This window comes from Hippocampus bargibanti, linkage group LG07 (genome assembly GCF_051943395.1).
Source record: "Hippocampus bargibanti isolate YZ-2025 linkage group LG07, ASM5194339v1, whole genome shotgun sequence".
In the NCBI taxonomy this organism is placed as follows: domain Eukaryota; kingdom Metazoa; phylum Chordata; class Actinopteri; order Syngnathiformes; family Syngnathidae; genus Hippocampus; species Hippocampus bargibanti.
This window is the reverse complement of record NC_142740.1, coordinates 24,738,684-24,758,765: the sequence shown is the minus strand read 5'-3', so window position 1 is coordinate 24,758,765 and position 20,082 is coordinate 24,738,684. Positions and strand designations below refer to the sequence as shown.

The 20,082-nt window shown below is 39.9% G+C and overlaps 1 protein-coding gene across 2 annotated transcripts; it reads left to right on the top strand.

The window, feature by feature from the left end:
* The first annotated feature begins 219 nt into the window (after window positions 1-219).
* LOC148895895 (protein FAM163A-like) lies at window positions 220-18,136 on the top strand. 2 transcript variants are annotated; one of them, XM_089001458.1, is made up of 5 exons: window positions 220-505; window positions 14,026-14,133; window positions 14,218-14,242; window positions 16,408-16,522; window positions 16,695-18,136. In XM_089001458.1, the coding sequence occupies exons 4-5, from the start codon at window positions 16,430-16,432 to the stop codon at window positions 17,079-17,081; spliced, it is 480 nt and encodes a 159-aa protein (XP_088857584.1). In that variant the 5' UTR covers window positions 220-505; window positions 14,026-14,133; window positions 14,218-14,242; window positions 16,408-16,429; the 3' UTR covers window positions 17,082-18,136. The 2 variants fall into 2 exon arrangements, with proteins under 2 accessions (XP_088857584.1, XP_088857585.1); XM_089001459.1 differs by lacking the exons at window positions 14,026-14,133; window positions 14,218-14,242.
* The last annotated feature ends 1,946 nt before the right edge of the window (window positions 18,137-20,082 follow it).

Below are 20,082 nucleotides of genomic sequence, written 5' to 3'. Positions count from 1 at the left end.
TTAACTTTTCATTTACTTCTTATACAATAAAACATGTGGACTGGTGGATGTACTCAATAAAAAAACTAAAATAAAAGTAAAAACAATTTTATGAGTCGTTCAGGATGCAAGCTCGTACTTTGAGGGCGGCTTCCATTTACTATGCGCCTCCCTCTTCGCATTCGCCACTTGGGTGGTGTTTTTTTTTTCAGCGTGGACTTTCTTGTTTTCCAGGCTTCACCAGGTCACTGTTCATCCTCTCCGAGCACTCAAATAGTCTAATGTTCTTTTTTTCCACGCGCGTAAAAAGCTCTTCCTCACGTTCGCCGTCGCGATCACACTCGATCGTTTCGCATCAGCTGCCCGTGTTTGCTGCGTGTATCTTGTTTGACCTTTCCTAATCGGCACATTTGGACACGCTAGTTGGCTGCGGTTTGGCACTTGTTTGCTTTGGATGCTGCTGACTTGATGTGCCCAACTGAGATCGACGCGAGGAGAGTCGAACGCACCATGTAAACTATCTCAGGTATGTAAATGTGAGGATAACGTGAAAACGTCGTGTTTTAGGAGTTTGACATTTCGTCACCCCCGTTTTCAGTGTTTATGTCTGTTATGGGAAATTAATATGGTTTCGGGTGTGGGGGGGTCACTGTGCCAAAAGAGCATTCTGCAAAGAACAAACGAGACTGCTAGCATGGGGAAATGAAAAAATACGCGCAGAACCAATGCACTATTAAGCACATAGTTAGAAAATTTGTGAGTAGACCTAGGGCTGAGTTTCTCTCAATCTGATCCTTCATATATACCGTACTACAAAATCGTGTGAGTTAGGTTAACCTATAATGAAATTTAGATTTTTGTGAATGGTTGCCTGGTGTCAGGCGAAGGTGTACCCGTAACCCGGACACCCATTTATGAGTACAAGTGTGATGTGTGGCAGCATGGTGACCAGATGACTGGCACTTATGCCATACAGTTTGTCTTCTTCTTTTCCTTTCGGCTTTTCCCATCAAGGGGTCGCCACAGCAAATCAGTGTCCTCCATCTTTAGAGGTTTGATCCGCATGTTTGTTTTGGTCAAGCTTTTACGTCGGATGCCCTTCCTGACACAACCCTGTGTATTTATCCGTGCTTGGGACCGACACAAGAAGGCTTATGTCCCTTTGTGGCTACAGAACAAGCAACTCATTCAGTCAAAGGCTCCCAAACACAAAATGGTCATCGGCACAGCAACATTCAAAAAAGCAAAAACTATACTCACCATTCAGCTCTAATGGTAATCATTACTATCCGGTATGCCTAGTTAACCTGTGTTTGAATATGTCTCCGGATGGTCCAGTTTTCTCGCAAAATGACAAACCGTGCATGGTAGGTTAATTGTAGCATTTCTGTTGTCCATAGACATTAATGTGGTTGGTGTATTGTCTATTTATTAATTCATTGGCGACCAATTCATCCACGTAGCATCTTGAAGCATGGAATGCTAAGTTTCTGACATTCAAACTTTATTTACCTTTCTATCTATCTAGCTAACTAGCTATCTCCCTAGCTAGCTAACTAGCTAGCTTGCTAGCGAGCTAACTATCTATTTCTCTGTCTGTTTTTAAGCAGTGAATTCCTTGGGTGACAGATTATACAACACAAATAGGAGCTCCTTGATTTGTGTGTGGCAACTGTGTTAGCCTCAAGTCATTTCCTATTTGGCTATTATTTCCTTTCGTGTCACTGAGTGTGCGGATCCCCCAAAACGCCATGATAGCCAGAAACGTGAACATTTTGTCATGAATATTGAATATTAGATTTGGCAATTATCTCCAAGCTGATTGAGGAGAAACAATCATTTTTATCACACCCCGCCAGAGGATAATTTTTTGGGGCAAATTCAATGAGTGAACCATTGATGACTGATAGAAATGTGAGCGAGAGATTGCTCAAATTTAGTGCAGCAATTGCAAGTCGTACCTATTTAACTCATTCACTGCCATTCACAAATTTATTCGGGTATTAAAAATATGACGTAGAGCGCCATTCCAAATTTGTTTCCACATTAGCGCTTTGTTCCAGCTTCAGCTGTTGTTAAAGCCCAATATAAACCACTTTGTATTTATTGCCTTGTATTTTGCACAGCCGCCCCCATTTCAAGGTCAGATAATTGCAGACCCATATAACTTTGGAACTAACTTTTTTTTCTGATGAAAGAAGTGCGTTTGAGGTTTCCTACACTGCATTGAATGTTTATGGAGTCCTAAAACTCAATATTCTGCGGGTCCTGGAATTCGAACGACAATGACACAAACCCTGGCACTGGAGTGGACACATTTTTGCATGTCTGGCAGTGAATGAGAGAAATCACATTACTTTATTATTGTATACTGTATTTGCAATATGAATGTTGAGCATTAACCCGTTTCCCTGGCGCCTGTTGGAGATTCGTCTCAATAATTTTGTCTCCTGATTGCACATGCATGTCAGCAACCTGACAGTTCATTAAGTCAAAAGCAGGTGTCATGTGATCTGACCCACTTCTGACTGAGGGAGGCTGCAAGATACAGCCACGCTGAATAACTACCGAGCAGCCTCTCTCTCTCTCTCACCATAAAGCCCCCGTCCCACTCCCCTACACACAAAACACACCACACATCTTCAATTCTCCGCTTTGGGTTGATGTGATAGGACAGGAAATTGGATGATTTCCCAGAGGTGTCTGCAGTCAGGCCGATCTCATGCGGGACTGCAGCCACAGAAAACATTTGTAGTAGCAAAACTGGTATGGTATCCCATGGTAAAAATACTGGTACATATTTGCGTCTTTATAGAGCCAACTTCTTTTTATACTGTGAATTTGCAGACATAATTCAGTCAAAATGAGTATCAGTAAAGTCCTTTTCGTTTGAGACATAATGTATGACTGTATATTCTTCGTAAATAGGCTCCTATCACTGATCAATAAAAGATGCATCAGCGTTTTAAGCTTAATCATTTCATGGCAATAGGGTATTTCATGTTAAGATAGTCCAACCCTCTCCGGATTTAGTGTTGGGTATTGAATGAATTGGAATAGGGATATTCCTATTCTCTTGCAATTGCCTTTTAAAATTTCGGTTTCCCTCTTTTGGTACATACTGAAAGGAAGAGGGAAGGAAAAGAAGAAGTAGAAAAACAAGATACAGGAGCCATCTTGATGTCAAAAGAGCAAAATAACAAATAATGTTTTTTTTTTGTCACATTTTTTTGTTTTTTTTGTTCTTTTGACTTCAAGATGGCACCGTGAGAGTGTATTTTGTTTTTCTACTTCTTTCATTTCTTTCATCTTCCTTTCATAACTTTGCTGTTGTGAAATGTACATTTCTCCATTGCGAGACTAATAAAGATAAATCCAATCCTACATGACAACACAAAGACACAGACAATCATTCAATCCTAAGCACTTTCTGCACCCTCTTTGTGTCACGGTTTGCGAGGTGGTGGTGGATCCTAAAAAAGCAGGCAGGAGGGAGCATCAGGGTGTAATTGACAAATTGTATTAAATAAAGTCAGCAGGAACACAATCTGACAGGGTGAAAAAAACACATACAATGACCCGGTAACGAATGGTTGTGCCGGGAGTCCTTTTAACTGCCACTGATTGGAACGACCAACACCTGTGCAGGTGCAGGCGGGCCCGAATCGGAGAGGATCAAAGTGTCCTTTTCACCAGTGAGTGTATCAGGGACGTCATGGTGAAAAAGAGTGGCTGACATCTCCTGTGCCACGTAAATCGCTTCAATTCCAAGCCGCTGACTCAGAAATCAGTCAATATTTGCAACTGAGACGTGGAATTTCTGAGCATTTGGATAATTTTGGATGAAAAGGAGGCTCTCAATGAATCAAAAATAATCATCCATAAACATGATTGTTGATGAGTTGGCACTTAATTGATGCACGTTCACAGATTCCATTGGCACATCGTATAAAAGTGTCAGTGTGTTTAAAAATAATTGCTATGTTGTTATGTGATGGTGATATGTTTCAACATTGAGAACAAAATGGAGTTTGAACTCGTTGGAAATAGAAAAGTAATTCAAAGACAAAAGTATTAGTGAGTTACAGAAAATACTTGTATCATTTCCAAACTTTACGTCAATGCAGCTTAAGTCATGCTTAGCACAGTTCAACGACGGCTTTGTCTGAACTGCTCCTAGGAGAGAGTAAAAATCAGGCCTTAAAGGACGACGCCCCAGACAAGTTGTGTCCATAATTTGTAAAATGGCTTCAAATGACTTCTACTGAGCGTATTTTACAAAGATTTCACCGCATATAGCTATATTTTACGTTTTAAGACTCGCGCCGAATATTCAGGAAGTCTTGTTTTTGAGTTGGTGACGATACCTACCGTGATGTCACGGTAGGTATCGTCACTGACCGAGAAAGCGACACACAATGCATTTTGGGTACTTTGTTTGGTCTGAAAACCTCGTGTTGATCCGTGTTGATGGCGAAATTAGAAGGAAAACACATAATTAACGCGATGGTGAATCGTGTTTTGCACCAAGACTACTATTTGACACTCGCTGACACAAATTCCCAGCAGACAAATCAGCCCATTTCCAACGGAGCTTGGGCGCCATCTTGTGCATTTTCTGGGACGCTACATTGCACTCCAGACGCCTCCAGAAGCCATTGTTTTGATTCTAGAGCAAGCCAAGACGTCTTGGCGTGACGTCACGAACATGGGGGCGGGACCTTCTGAAACTGAAACTTTCTGAGATCATTTTGAAGTAGTTTTGGGACACTTTAAGTCATTTTTATTGGTGTTTTCCATTAGACTAAAAATATCAGCCTGCGTGTTTTGGGTATTTTAGATGCTATACAACGTTTTTCTGATGTCAGTTAGGAAACAAAAAAATGGTGTCGGTTGTCCTTTAAGTGTCTTTGTGTTGTGTATGTACCATGTTTCTGGACAGGATTGTTCAGGGTTGTGGTCTAATGCATTTGAAACAAACACGAGAAAAGGAAAGAGTTTCAGAAGCATGTAAATTATTGAGAACACTTTAAAATGGCTGAAATGGTGCTCTCTTTTTTTTACCCGTGCATCTGCCATTGAACTGAAGTGGGACAGGAGGGCAGGACACTGAACTCTGCCTGCTTGCAACTTCAGGAACACACAACCTTAGCTTTACCATTTTCAGTTCATTTATTGTTTTGTGGATTTTGTTAATTTAAAAATACTGCAGTTACGATGGACAAAATATTTTTTAGAAGTAAATCCTAAATAAGATTTTGGACTTTATGTACTCACTGTCAAGGACTTGCATACTGCAAAATTCAAGACAAGAGCGCGCAAAATCCTACGGGACCTTCCACACCCTGCACACCACCTTTTCCAGCTACTCCCTCAGCCTACCCATCCATGCGCACCAAATCCAGCAGACATTTAAACAGCTTATTCGTCTACCAATTTACTCTCTGAATAGTAACCCAAGTATAACTGTATAGTGCCTTTTTGGAATTTAGCAGAACAAAATAAGCCTTAAAACTACACAAAATATACCTTATTTTACGTATAATAAATTTGCTATTGTATTGTAATTAAAGAAATAAACTGTACTTGATAATAAAGTCATTTGTTTACCTTTGTGATGGTTGTTGATTTAGTTGCCTCTTGATGATATCCGAGTGAAGTTCCTGTGCTTTCTCGGCGGTAATACTCTCACTCACACTGTCCCCTGATAGCTGCTTTTCGTTAATCCAAATCAACATATTTTTTTATCCTCTTCTATTGCCTGTGACCATTGCTTAAACAACACAAAAACACCCTTAGCCACGCACGCACCCTTGATAGCTTCCTTGTTCTTAAGGGTGGTAGCAATGGTCGACTTAGCATACTGGAACTGGGACGCTAAGTCACACAAACGCACACCTCGTTTGTGTTTTTCGATGATCTCCTTCTTCTGCTCGACCGTAATTTTCTTTTGTGTCTTCTTCGGGTTAACACTAGTCTGTGGCGGGGTCTTTTTCGGTTCCATAAGAGCAAAAGTACTCCACTCGCTAACAAACCACGTCCGCTCTCAAAGAAAGGGAGTGACGAAAACTAGTCCGCCAGCCACCGTGGCGTAGTTTGACCGAGTGGTTTGGTGTTCATCCACCGAAAACCAGTCCGCCAGCCACTGTGGCACCGTGTGGTTTGGTTTGTCCGCCGAAAACTACTTAGTAAGCCGATGCTATATGTTCTCAAATTTAATGTTCGTGAGGCGAAACGTTTGTGAGCGGAAGCGTTCGTATCCAGAGGTATCACTGTACCAAGAACTGCAAAAACCACAGCCCTTGGATGCATTTGTGTCATGGCATCTATTCTGTACTGCTTATCCCCATCGTCCGACACCTTCAAAGAAGTACAGATGACGGCTGAAGAAACCTTTTCATCGATGGACCACTCCTGTACGACTGAGAGCTTACACAGACGCATCCTTCGTATTGTAATTCTGGCTTGTTGCATTAAATTTAAGCAAGGACATGAGTAGTTCAAGGCCTATTACTCAAGGTTGTTGTAGCGTCATCTGCAATTATAAAGTACCTTTGAATGACTCCTACACACACATTAAAAGGACATCGGCATTAAATAATATTCACACACTTGCACTGCCTGTTAAGATGGAATTCAAATAAAGAATTCACTTAATTGAATCACAGTCCTGCATTGATATAACCAATGCATCAAATATTTATTTTTTTGCCATTGGGTACGACGTGTGAGACTTTTCCTCTAGATCCCCAGTCACGAAATCCACTTACTCTTAACCACAAGAGAGTAGAATGGAAAAACAATGCGGTACTTGCAGATGGAATTGAATCTCCGCCCCCTAGAGAACCACTTAAATTGGTAGCTAGAAACTCTTGTAACTTTATTTGACTTCATTAGCACAGATCTTGCAATAGTTGTCTTATGCAAGCTTTGTTTGAAGCTTAAACAAGAGAGCACTTTTTTTTCTAATGCTAATTACTGAAGTGAGTCGTAGCGCTGATCAACAACTTTTGATGCGACTTATCTCACATGGGACGAAGTCAACAAGTTATGAAATATCGAGTCCAAATGAATTCAACAAGAAGGAAGCTGTTGTTGCAACAATTTCATAAATAGGATGGACCGATTTTTCTAAGTAATTCATTTCCAACGTTCCCCTCGTCAACTTCAACATTGCGATTTAATCAGTAATTATTCTTTTTAAATTAATTAGCATTATGATCATCATAAGCAAAGTTATCATACAAAAATATGTTGGCTTTATAACTGGATAGCTATCTAGCTAGCTGTCTATTAGCTAGCTAGCTAACTTTGTATCTATTTGAGTTACTTCCGGGTTGAGCGAACGCTGGCGTGTGTGGCTGCCACTGAAAAACGTTTACTGTGAGTGTAAAGTGACCTTGAGAGTTTTGAAAGGCACTTATAAATGAAATGTATTATTATTATTATTGAATTTAATGTGAAAATAAAGGCAAATGATCCATATTTCAAATGAAATGCGGTTATCTCCCTACACCTGTTCCTAAATTTGATTACAATAGAAAACTGGTTAATTTAAGATAATTTCATTTCATAAATACAATATACATACAGTAGATGTAAAAAATAAAGCCTATCAATTGACTAAAATGAAGCATTTTTTTTTGTTTATATATTGTAGCATTTGCGAATTGAAAATAGCATTAAACAGCTTTGCAGTGTTAACTGGAGTTTAACTAAGGTCTATAAACTAATGACACAACTATACACACAGACAACTGCCACCGACAAGGTTTGATGAATAGCAGAGCGGCTGTTAGGGAGAGCTCCACATTCAGGCATAGCCTTGGATGCTATCTGAAGAAGCATTTTTATCTGATCTCATCTGTTCTAGTGAATTTCTAATACAACCTGTCATACTGCATATCACCATTATGGTATGTTATCCTTTAATATCTATGTACAGTGAGACCTCAACTTACAACCACCTTAACTTTTCGTCTTACAACCGTCAAATTTATGAAAATTAAACCTTATAATAAGCACTATTTTCATAATACACACCCACCACGGCTGGCGGAGTGATCTTCGGCGGAAGCACACGACCGAACAGCACCAGAGGTTAAGTTACCAACAGTCCTTATGGAAGGTGACTCTCCTTCCATAAGCCATCAACGACCATCAAAAAGGCAAATAAAACTTTATTTTACAGCACAGTTTATTTCTTTAATTACAGTCCTCATGTAATGCGCCTCTCTTTCCAAACAGCAATTCCCTTTGACCTTCGACCTCCAACGCCGTTCCATCAAGCCATAAATGACCATCACAAATGTAAATAAAGTGACTTTATGATACAATTCAGTGTATTTCTTTCATTACAATACAATAGCACATTTATTATACATAGAATAAGGTATGTTGTGTGTAGTTTTAAGGCTTATTTAGTTGCAAAGTATATTTTGTGGAAACCCGGGAACGTATTATTCCCATTTTAATGGTTTCCTATGGGAATTTTTTTGTTTGAGATACACACTTTTCGCCTTACACACTCTGTCTGGGAACCAATTAAGTTCGTAACTTGAGGTCTCACTGTACATGTAAGGGTGTTAACTAGTAACAGTGGTGGACTTAAAACAAAATCCACAAAATTTGTTCACCAAATGTTCATATGTGTGGTTTTTGTGGCCTTCAGCCCTTTAAATTGTATGAGAAACAGTAACCATCTTCCCGGATTTTAGGCGCATCACGTGTGTCTGAACATTCGTGATTTCTTTACTGCCTTCCTTCTTCACTGCCATCTAATCACCGTCACGCACAAACATCCACGGAAATTTCTGCTAATGAAATCACGGTAGTGGTACATTACTCCTCAACGCTAGACGCTGCACCATTTCATTTCCTTTTATGTGGCAATGGTGCTGACCAGCAGAAAGGGGGAAGAATAATTCTGAGGCTTCCTTGCTGCCAGCATTACAGTTCTGGGGGTGCGTAAAGTGATGCACCACTGACGCTAAGTGTTGAATGGTCTCTGGTGAAACATCTGCAAAGCTCGTAAAGTCAAATGATGCACTGCTGTCTGCAGAATATCACGTCCTTCCTCTGCTGATGACGCTATATTGAAAAAAATAGTCAGCCACCTGCATTGATTTATATACGGATTGAAGAAACATCCCATTTGTAATCCATAAGGTTAGAAAATACATTGGTCCACCGTTTTCACTCATGCGTGTGTTCATGAGAAATGTTGAATAGTCAAGGTTTTCTGCATGGAATTGGCGGAAAAAAATAACTCTTGATACTCTATACTATATTAAACCGCTGGTGTCAAAGTCAAGGCCCGGGGGCCAAATCTGGACCGCCACATCATTTTATTCGACCCGCGAAAGCAAATCAAACTTGAAATTCCATGATGCTTGTTAAAGTTCAAACCAAAATTCCACATTGTCCCATGTAAACCACAATAACAATCATCATATTAGACTTAAATTTGAAAACTAGTTAATTCATTAATTCATTCACTGCCATTCCCAAATTGATTCGGGAATTGACAATAGAGCGCCATTCCCAAATTTGTTCGGGTTTTGGTTTTTCTTGTTTGGGTGCAGATAAAGCGCTGGCTATGGCCTCTGGAAATGTTTTTTTCTTTTCCACATGGAGGCAGCATTTCTTTTTTTTCCCATGTTACCGCTTTCAGCTGTTGTTAAAGCGCTATATAAACCAACATGTATGCATTGCATTGTATTTTGGACAGCCACCCTTATTTCAAGCTCATATAACTCCAGACCCATGTCATTTATTTATTAACTATTTTTTTTAAGATTTCTCACACTGTATTGAATGTAGCAGTCCAAAAACTCAATATTCTGTGGGTCATGCAATTTGAATGACAATGACAAAAACCCTGGCACTGGAGTGTCCACATTTTTGCACACATCTGACAGTGAGTTAAGAGTTAAGAAATGTGATTAAATTAGATTAGATTTTTTTATGATAATACAAGTGTAGGGTGTTCTACCAAACCAAAATTCCTTGTTGTCAAGATCTGGTTGGTGACCAACGGGTGGCGCTGTTGGCCCTCCCTGCACCTGCACAGGTGCTGGTCATCCTGATCAGTGGCGCACTGCCACGTTCGGCTTGGCGACCAACGGGCAGCGCTGTCAGCCCTGCCTGCTGCCTCGCAGGTGCTGGTCGTTCCCAATCAGTGACACTCAAAAGGACTCCCGGCACGGTCATTGTTGTATGCTTTGTATGCAATGTATGCTGTGCATGTGTTTGTTTCATCTTGGCAGACTTTTACTCTTGGTCTTTATTTGATACTACGTATTTTTCTGTTTGAATGACTTTGATGTTTTAGATTTTTGTTCCTGTTGACTTTATTTTAATACAATTTCTCAAACACAACCTGCTGCTCCCTCCTGCCTGCTTTTTCGGATCCACAACTGCCATCACCACCTCGCAAACGGTGACACTTGTGTGTTCTACACACTTGGCCAATAAAGATGATTCTGATTCTAAATATTTCTGAGACTTCATTTATAACAGTAAAACTATAAGTTAAAACTAATGCATTTATGGGGTAGCACAGTCCTCGGAAAATATTTTCATCACCCCCTCTCCCCCCCAGACACAACCCCTAATCAACTATACATGGAAGTGAGGGATTGCAACTCACAATTCTCTTTGAGTGACAATAAAGCATTTCAGCAATCTACAAATACAATCCAAATTCAACAATAAAAATACAAATCTGCACCTGCAGTGATTATCATTCTCGGGCAAATGCTGAAAATGCAACCACTACCCAGATAACAATCAAAATATTGTCGGCTCGCATTACCTAAAATCAAATTCCCTCCACCATTTAACCCATTATTTAATTTGTGTCTGCTGCTGTATTGAGTTCCTCTACCTCAGCGGCAACTCATTATCTGAATGGCTCATGCGAAATTAGATGTTTGGTTTCACAGCTGCAAACTGTAGATGAAATTTCCATAAAATCAGAATCAGAAAACCTTTATTCGACCCACAATGGGGAAATTTGCAGTCCGCAGCAGCAATTTCAAGGGTGGTGGGGTGGGGTGAAAGGATAGATAAACAAGATATGCACCATTCCTAAATTTTGGGGTTTTTTTTTTTTTGTTTCTTGGGTGCCGATAAAGCCCTGGGCAGACCACTGGCAATGTTTTTTTTCTTTTCCACAAGAGATAGCATTTCCCTTTTTTCCACGTTAGCGCTTTGTCCCAGGTTCAGCTGTTGTTAAAGCACTATATAAACCAGGATATATAAAACAATATGTCCAGTAGGTATTGCATTGTATTTTGGACAGTCACCCTCATTTCAAGCTTATATAACTCCAGGCCCATATAATTTAATTATAAGCATAGTAAAATAAATACATTATCAAGACATAAAGTAAAATCGTGCGGGAAGAAAATTCAGCATGTTTTGTTGAAAATGTTTTTCTAGGGACCTTTAGTGGGATAGATAAACACTGAAATCTGGTCCCGGCGGTTGCCTTCATGAATGTGCGTGCAAATGCGTGCCTGTTCTTGCTACACACACCCAAACACTGCTTGCAAATGGATGCAAACAAGAAAACAAATTTAGGTCTCCATGTAAATTATGAACCTGAGCTCAATATGCATGCATTCATTGTGACAGGTTGCATAATGTCTTGGCTCCATTTGTTCTCCACGAATAATTGAAAGGGAAAAGTGCCATCTGACAGAAGCATTATCTCAGCGCCTGTGGTGTAGCGGGAGTAGATCGGGGCCTGCCGTGGATGCTTTTTCGCTTCAGCGGGGAATTGGAATCAGTTCCTGTTTCTGTTCGTTTTCAATGCTCAGGGATCCCAGACGTTAGCTATTTAGCGGAATTCCACAATTTTTTCCTGTTAAAGTGATATTTTGTATTTTCATATAAAAGTTACTTTATTTCTCTCTTTATTTCTATTTCGTTTTTAAGGGTGATACGATAATCAGAATACGTAGTGCTTGATTCGGCATGCTTTCGTGTGTTTTGATCAATGTCGGTTTCTTCTGTTGACAATCGGGATCGCTCGGGAGTAAAATACCACGAGACTGTGTGCGATGAAACGAGAAAACAAATATGGCAGCTCCCTTACCACGTTTTTTTGACAGTACACTTGCGCTAAACATCATCGCATTTTTTCGTACTTATATGTTTAATGTGTTAATAGTATAGACAGCGTAGGTTAGATTTATTTAGATTTTGTTTTGATGTAAAGCTTACGTGCACATGTTCAGTGTGATTGCTCGCTCGGGAGAGCACACGACTTTTCACATTGCAAAGTTGTCGTAGAAAAGACACGAGGGTGATAGTGGAACGCTGACGTCCCTGGATCGGAGGGATACATAATTGTGGAATTGGGCATGGTTGGAAAAACAAGTCGACAGATGCCCGCTTTTAGATTTCATATTGAAACATAAAAATCCGGGGAAAGCCTGTCAGAGATATTCGATCAGACACTGTGGACGAAGACTCGGAACCAGAAAGATTGCCTTTACTGCCGACAGAAGACGCAGCCATTCATGACAGATGCCTGAATTCTGCAGTTCTCTGCTAAGCTATTTATTGAGAGTACATGCAAATTTAAGTGATACATTGGTAAAACATAGTCTTGATTAGAATACCATACCCCTGGAATATTCTGAGCACGAACAGCGATAAGCAATAAAACATTGTCTCTTCCATGGGCTGATAAATTTGTAACCTGGTTAATGAGCTCTTCCTGTGAAGGAGTTTTAAGTCGTGAAGTGCTTCGGTGATAAAGGAGTATCCCAAGTCCTAAATTCTGTCCAAGGCCAGATCTGCTCAATGAAGATGACAGTTTAACTTGCTGTGTCTGTTGACCTCAGATTGACCCCGGGTTGTCTGTGCTTCAATTGTGTTTTCGAGTCACACATGTTGACTAAGCATATAACAGCATGAAACTTTTAAATATGATAACTTCTTATTCTCTATCAAAGCCCTTTGCAGTCTTTGCGATGCAAAAGTGATCAACTATGGTGGCAAAGGTAAATAAAATGACTTTATTATAGAGTACAGTTTATTTCTTTAATTATAATACCATAGCACATTTATTATACATAAAATAGGTTATATTTTGTGTAATTTTAAGGCTTAGAAAATTCGAAAGTAGAAAATTATGTTTTATGGGTACCTGGGAACGGATTATTCTCATTTTAATGGTTTCCTATTGGAAATTAGTTTTTGGGATACACCCTTTTCGCCTTACACACTGCCTGGGAACCAATTAAGTTCGTAAGCCAATGTCAATTGAAGCGGATTTATGTGGGACAGGAGATGTGAGACAATGTCTTTTCGTCAATGGATGCTACAGCTTCGTGTTTGCTTTCAACATTTAGCTTGTAGTAGATGTACAAATTCCACCATGACGTCCCTGATCCACTGCTGACATGGATGCTTTGATCCTCTCCTCTTTCAACTAGAACTGCTTCATGTCATCACAAAGAGGGTACAGCAAGTCATGAAGAATGAATGACTCTGTGTCTTTGTGTTGTCATATTTGTTATTTTTTCTTTTTTTTTCCCCCCCAAGATGGCGCCGCGTGAACACGCAGCAGCTCCCCTCTCCCGGCAAATTAGCGTTTTCATGTTTATGTTTGTTGAAATAATTATAAGTGCCTTGCATGCTGGGTCCGAGAGGACAGTAATTTCATCTGTGCTGTATGTCATGCATATTAGCATATTTGACAATAAAGCTGACTTTGACTTTTTACTTTATCACTGTAAACTGATTTGCTGTGAACTCACTTACACAGAGACTTTTCATCTTTCTTCCTTATCTTGCATCATTATTATTTTATTATTTTGCCTCACTCCCCGTTCTTTACTTCCTTCGGGTGTTTTTATGCTCCCATTAGTCCAGTTTTTCCTTTACCAGTAGCATTACTGTATTGACCTTTCTCTGATTCTCCACGTCCTGTTTTTGTCCCTTGCCGCCACCTTGTGGAGATGTTACCGTCAAAATGCGTTTCTGATGACAGTTTAAGCAACACTGAAACAATTTTGATTCATTCCGCAGGAATGAATAGAAAGGGTGTTCATGCCGGGGTAGGACCATCGCAATAACCTCTCAGCTGACTTCAAGTTCACATTAACCTTCTAATTCCACCAGGGACACTCTTCTGATGTAAGTGCATCTAATTTGACAATCTGTCAATTGTATCGCTTTTGTCTGTCTTTTTAAAAACTCTTTATTTGTCATGTTTTCCAGGTGTTAAGCAGAACTTTTCCTAAAAGTGAGTACATATAAATGCAATGAACGCATTCACTACCAGATGAAGTGCAAAAAAATCTGTCCACTCCAGTGCCAGGGTTTTTGTCATTGTCACTCGAATTCCAGGACCCACAGAATATATAGATTTTAGGACTACATGAACATTCAATCCAGCAGTAGAAACCCTAGACTCTCTTCTTTCATCAGAAAAAAATGTTAATTCCTAAATTATGTGGATCTGGAGTTATATGAGATTGAAATGAGGGTGGCTGTCCAAAATACAATGCAATACATACATATTGCTTTATATAGCGCTTTAACAACAGCTGAAGCTGGAACATAGTGCTAACATGAAAAAAAGCGAAATGCTGCCCCCTTGTAGAAGGGAAAAACATTGCCAGAGGCCATGGCCAGCGCTCAATCGGCACCCAAACAAGAAAAAACAAAACCCGAGCAAAATCGAAAATTGCACTCTATGTATGTCATATCTTCAATTCCTGAATAAATTTGGGAATGGCAGTGAATGAGTTAAACAGCATGCATAATTATGGCTGCTTTCAAATGACATTTTCATTGAGATGTTAAATTTAAATAAAAAAGGGAATAAGTCTTTCATGTTTTTACTGCTTCTTTTTTTCTATGTATTTTTTTTTTTACTTGTACCATTTAGTTGGTAAGACCCAAAGTCGCCCTCCCCCACCCGAGACCACAAAACAGCAACGAAAAATATTAATACAAAGGACAGACACAAAAACATCACTGTCTGCTATCTATGCACCAACAGTACCGTACAGAATTAGTGGAACAACAGTCGGAAGGGACAATATATCTGACAGACTGGGAGGACCAGCATCTGCAGCAATTCAACCTGAATAATGCAGATTATAAGTGCTCTTGTGAATTGCAAACCATACATAATTAAATAATATAGGTGTATAGCATACTATGTATAGAATGATCTATATTCTATATTGCTTGTCCTCACGACAAACGCAACGATCTGGAGTCGATCCCAGCTGACATTGAGCGACAGTCACGCCCGACACTGGATGAGTTGTCAGCCAATCGCAGGGTACATATCGCCAATGTCAGGATTTGCAAGGTGGTGGTGGACCCCAAAAATGCAGGCAGGTGGGAGAAGCAGGGTGTGTATGACAAATTGTATTAAATTAAGCCAACTGGAGGAAAATATCAAGTAACAAAGTCATTAAAACAAAAATATCCAAAGTAGCAAACAAAACCATGACAAGATGAAACAAACCTAACAGGCTGAAACAACAAAATGACCCAACATTGAATGGTCGTTCCGGGAGTGCTTTTAACTGCCACTGATTGAAACGACCAACACCTATGCAGCTGCAGGTGGGCCCGACAGCGCCACCCATTGGTCGCAAACCGAAATGTGACAAACGGTCATTCACATTGACAATTTGCGATTTGCAGTCCAAAAATGAACTTAATAGGCATGATTTATCAGTGTGGCAGGAACATTCAAATCTGCCGTTGAAATTTTAACCTTGAACTGTGAGGTGGAGGGCGTCACTGTAATTATATGAGCAAATCGCAGTGTTCGAAATAACGTTTGCCCGGAGTCCCGGGGCCTACAACTTTTACGGTGGGTGTACAACTTTCAAAACGCCCCGGCCCGGGTGGCCGACAACTTCAAGAAGAAAAAAAAAGATTTAAAGATTTTTTTTCAAGTCAAACGTTTGTTTTATTAAATAAAGCAAAAACTACAAGCAAACCGCTACAAGCCACATGTACTTAACACACAACGATTCACCATCGTGTTATTTATGTGTTTTACTTCTAATTTCGCCATCAACACAGTTTTCAGACCAAACAAAGTACCCAAAATGCATTGTGTGTCGCTTTCTCGGTCAGGGGCGTTCCTGACGTCACATCACGTCAGGAATCGTCACCAACTCGAAAACAAGACTTCCTGAATATTCAGCGCGAGTTAAAAACGTAAAATATAGCTATATGTGGTGGAATCTTTGTAAAATACGCTCAGTAGAAGTCATTTCAAGTGATTTTACAAATTATGGACACAATGTGTCGGGAGGCGTTGGTTGTCCTTTAAACAAATGATTTGAAGTACATACAAGCTATGAGTAAGCAAGACTTCCTCCATAAATGTTATGTAATTGCACAATCTCTTATTGTCGTCTCTTGTACTTTTGACAGAGTTTGATGGAGAGCTGGTCGGATGACAGCTGGAACTGTTGTCATAACTGGAGGAATACTGGCCACAGTGATACTTGTGTGTATCATCACTGTGCTCTGTTACTGTCGACTCCAGGTAACACCTACTTGTTGATTTTATGCGTTTTTGGGTTCCAATACAACACATAGGACATATCATTAGACCCAGCAACACACATCATCCATTTACCATTCAGTCATTTCTGCAAATTGCTACCGCTCGTTTCCTTTTGCGTGGTGGTATGTTTTGAAATCTCATTTCCTTTCAGTACTATTGCTGTAAGAAGAATGGCTCTGATAGTAGCTCCAACTCCCTGCAACGCTTTGAATGCAACACCTGCAGCGTCTCCGGCCTGGATGGGACTTTGGGCACCCCGCTGTCACTTTCACCCCCAGAGCCACCTGCATCGTCCAAACCAAGAAAATCCACAGTGGGACGTCATCGCTACTGCTCCACCTGCTCCCCGTTCGACTCCCCCTTCTTCATCCGGAGCGCCGATGAGGTGCGCAACGGAGGCGAGCGCATCACTTACATGCCCACGTACTACGAGAACCAGGCGCTGGCCATGCCGCTGCCCGCCATGCACGGATCCCTGCTGAGGGAGGCTGAAGCTGATTTCTACACCAACACTCGAGCCATCAGCACGCAGGTGTGACACTACAGCTAGACGCGCTGAACACAGAGCGCTTTTGGGATTCCCAATCGACGTTTTATTATGATGCAGCTGTTTACTGTACTGATTTAGTCGATTTTTTTAGTGTATGTGCAGTAAACTCTGTTTGTAAACTCCACTGTGATTTGACTGTTAACTCATTCACTACCAGATGTGCAAAAAAAAAAAAACAACTAATAATAATACATTTCCTTTATAAGCGCCTTTTCAAAACGCTCAAGTACACTACAATCACAGGATAAAAATGTGGCCACTCCAGTGCCAGGGTTTTTGTCATTGTCGCTTGAATTACGGAACCCACAGAATATTGACTTTTAGGACTTCATAAACATTCAGTACGGCGTTAGAAATCTCTTCTTTCATCACAAAAGAAAGAGTTAATTCCTAAATTATACGGGTCTAGAGTTATATGAGCTTGAAATGAGGGCGGCTGTCCAAAATACAATGTAATACGTGTACATACATATTGGTTTATATAGCGCTTTAACAACAAAGCGCTAACATGGAAAAAAGAGAAATGTGCCCCCCTTGTGAAGAAGAAAAAATGTTGCTAAAGGCCATGGCCAGCGCTTTATCAACACCATACCTGTCAACCTGCCAGACACTGTGACCTTACTGATGGCTCAATTTTTCCTTACTTATTGAGAAAAAAAAACACACGCGTGTGTAATATTTCATTGCACAATTTTATTAACAAAATTTTACATGTAAACATGAATACTTTTAACAAGTTGCAACATATTTCTAGCAACAATCAAGTATGTCCTTTGTTGTAGAGCAGGGATCGGGAATCTTTTTGACTAAGAGAGCCATAAAAGTAAAATATTTAGAAATGTTTTTCAGTGAGAGCAACAAACACAGACAAGCACGCACACACACACACGCAAACACGCACGCACGCACGCGCGGCCACTTTTCAACAAAATGTCAGAATGTAAAATTTAAAATAACTGTGATAGTAATCACTGTTCACATGAATGGTTTTCCATTCCTCATGATTGGTAAAAATCCAGCCAAACGATCGGAATGAAAGGCAACTTGCCCACTAGCCTGCATACAGCTCATTAGCTTGCGCGCTAGCTTTCTGTTGTCTCTCACAGATATATATTGATGCTAACGTTAGCATGGGGCTTGTTAAAATGCCACTGACATTCGACTGTTTCATCAATTGCATTGTTTCATTGCAAATTAAAATCAGAACCTTTTCTCTCCACAAAGGCGAATCCTCCGGCGCATTCAATCTGAAGTGTACTCGCCATATTTTTTTTACTCGTCGGTTTATTTAAAGGGGCGTTTACCTGTTTCAACATGACCTGTGGAACTGCTGACTTTGTGCAAAGAGGAGCCTAGGTCAGTATCATCCAATCAAAATTGTGCTTTCCGCCAACTACAGCCCCAAAAGGAAATGAACAGCAAAAAAGCGAGAATATGTATGAGCCATATGCAATCATTAAAAGAGCCATATATGGCTCACGAGCCATATGTTACCGACTGCCGTTATAGAGCATTGTGGCTTTTTCTTTTTGCTGTGGACATTTTTAATTTTTCCACAGCAAAAAAATAATTTGAATTTGTGTTCTTACGACGTATAATGTTTATGAAAAAATATGAATGATATTACGGCGAATAAAACACGGTAAAATGTTTAATTTAACTGATTTCAAAATAAAATTCCACTTCAGCGGAACTTGTCTTCTATGAACTTTTGTTTCTTCTCGAAACTTTTCGCACGGACATGTTTTCTCGGTGGTCGACTTATAGCGATATTTGTTATAATTAACATTACTGCTAATATTTAATGAGGAAAACAGAATCGAAAATATCGCAAAATGATATTTAATAATTTTTATGTTTCCCGTACGAACTTTCTTGTATACCGTACACTAAAAATGTACAGAACACGGCAAAATACGGCCAGTTGACAGGTATGTGACACCCAAGCATGAAAAATCAAAACCCGAACAAATTCAGGAATGGCGCTCTATATCATATTTTCGATTCTCGAATTAATTCGTGAATGGCAGTGAATGAGTTAATTCAGTTTATAGACTGAGGGCTATCTAACCTAAGTGAGCGTTTACATATCTATTCCAAAACAAAAATGTCATCTTTTAAAAAAAAACTGAGACAGTTGTGTCGTACTACCTATCATGATCTCAATATTCTCAGTGCATGCTCCATTTTTAAAGGAGGGTCTGTCTCTATGCAAGATGTTTTAGAAATCTCAGCTCAGATTTCATCTCAACATTTTATTGTGACAATTCCAAAATAAACATGGGGATCAAACTTCTCAAGATGGAGAACACTGATTTGCTGTGGCAACCCCATGAAGGGAAAAGCCGAAAGGAAAAGAAGATGATCTTATTGTGACAATTATGTGTCTATTATAAACAACGTTCAAGTATGTTTCTTAGTTGTGCTTTTTTAAATATAAATATGACAATGTAAGTGGAGGCAGCAAACCTATATAAGAACTAGAGTACTGTACATTTCTTTGACTGTATGATGTGCACAGGACTTGACCTACTCGCCATTCATCTTTACTGACACAGATGCAAAATGTTTGACAAGAAATGACTCAGCAGTTTTTCAGGTGGACGTGCTTGTTACGTGCGTGTGTGTCTTTGCGTGATCTGATCCAGGAACAGTCATTAACTATTTGTGCTTTTGCTATTTCTCTCGTGTTAAATCATTAACATGAAGACAGTGGTGGTGTTCCTCTTCACATTGTGAGAAAATCCACTTTTTTAATGCTACAGTGATACCTCGGTTTACGAACCCCTTGGCTTACGAACTTTTCGGTTTACGAACGTTACATTTATGAAAATTTTACCTTGGCATAAGAACTTTACCTTGCTATACAAACTTTTTTTGTACGCGGAACTGCCTCAATGAGTGGTGTGTCGTTCGCGAACGAGCCCGTTCTTCCTACAACAAAATGGAAGCCGACTGTTCTTGTTCTCTATTCCCCGCCCCCAGTCTT

Coding starts and splice junctions, on each gene's coding strand:
- LOC148895895 (XM_089001459.1), top strand. CDS start 16,430: ATGACAGCTGGAACTGTTGTCATAACTGGAGGAATACTGGCCACAGTG. Junction 16,523..16,694: donor TCTGTTACTGTCGACTCCAG/GTAACACCTACT, acceptor ATTTCCTTTCAG/TACTATTGCTGTAAGAAGAA.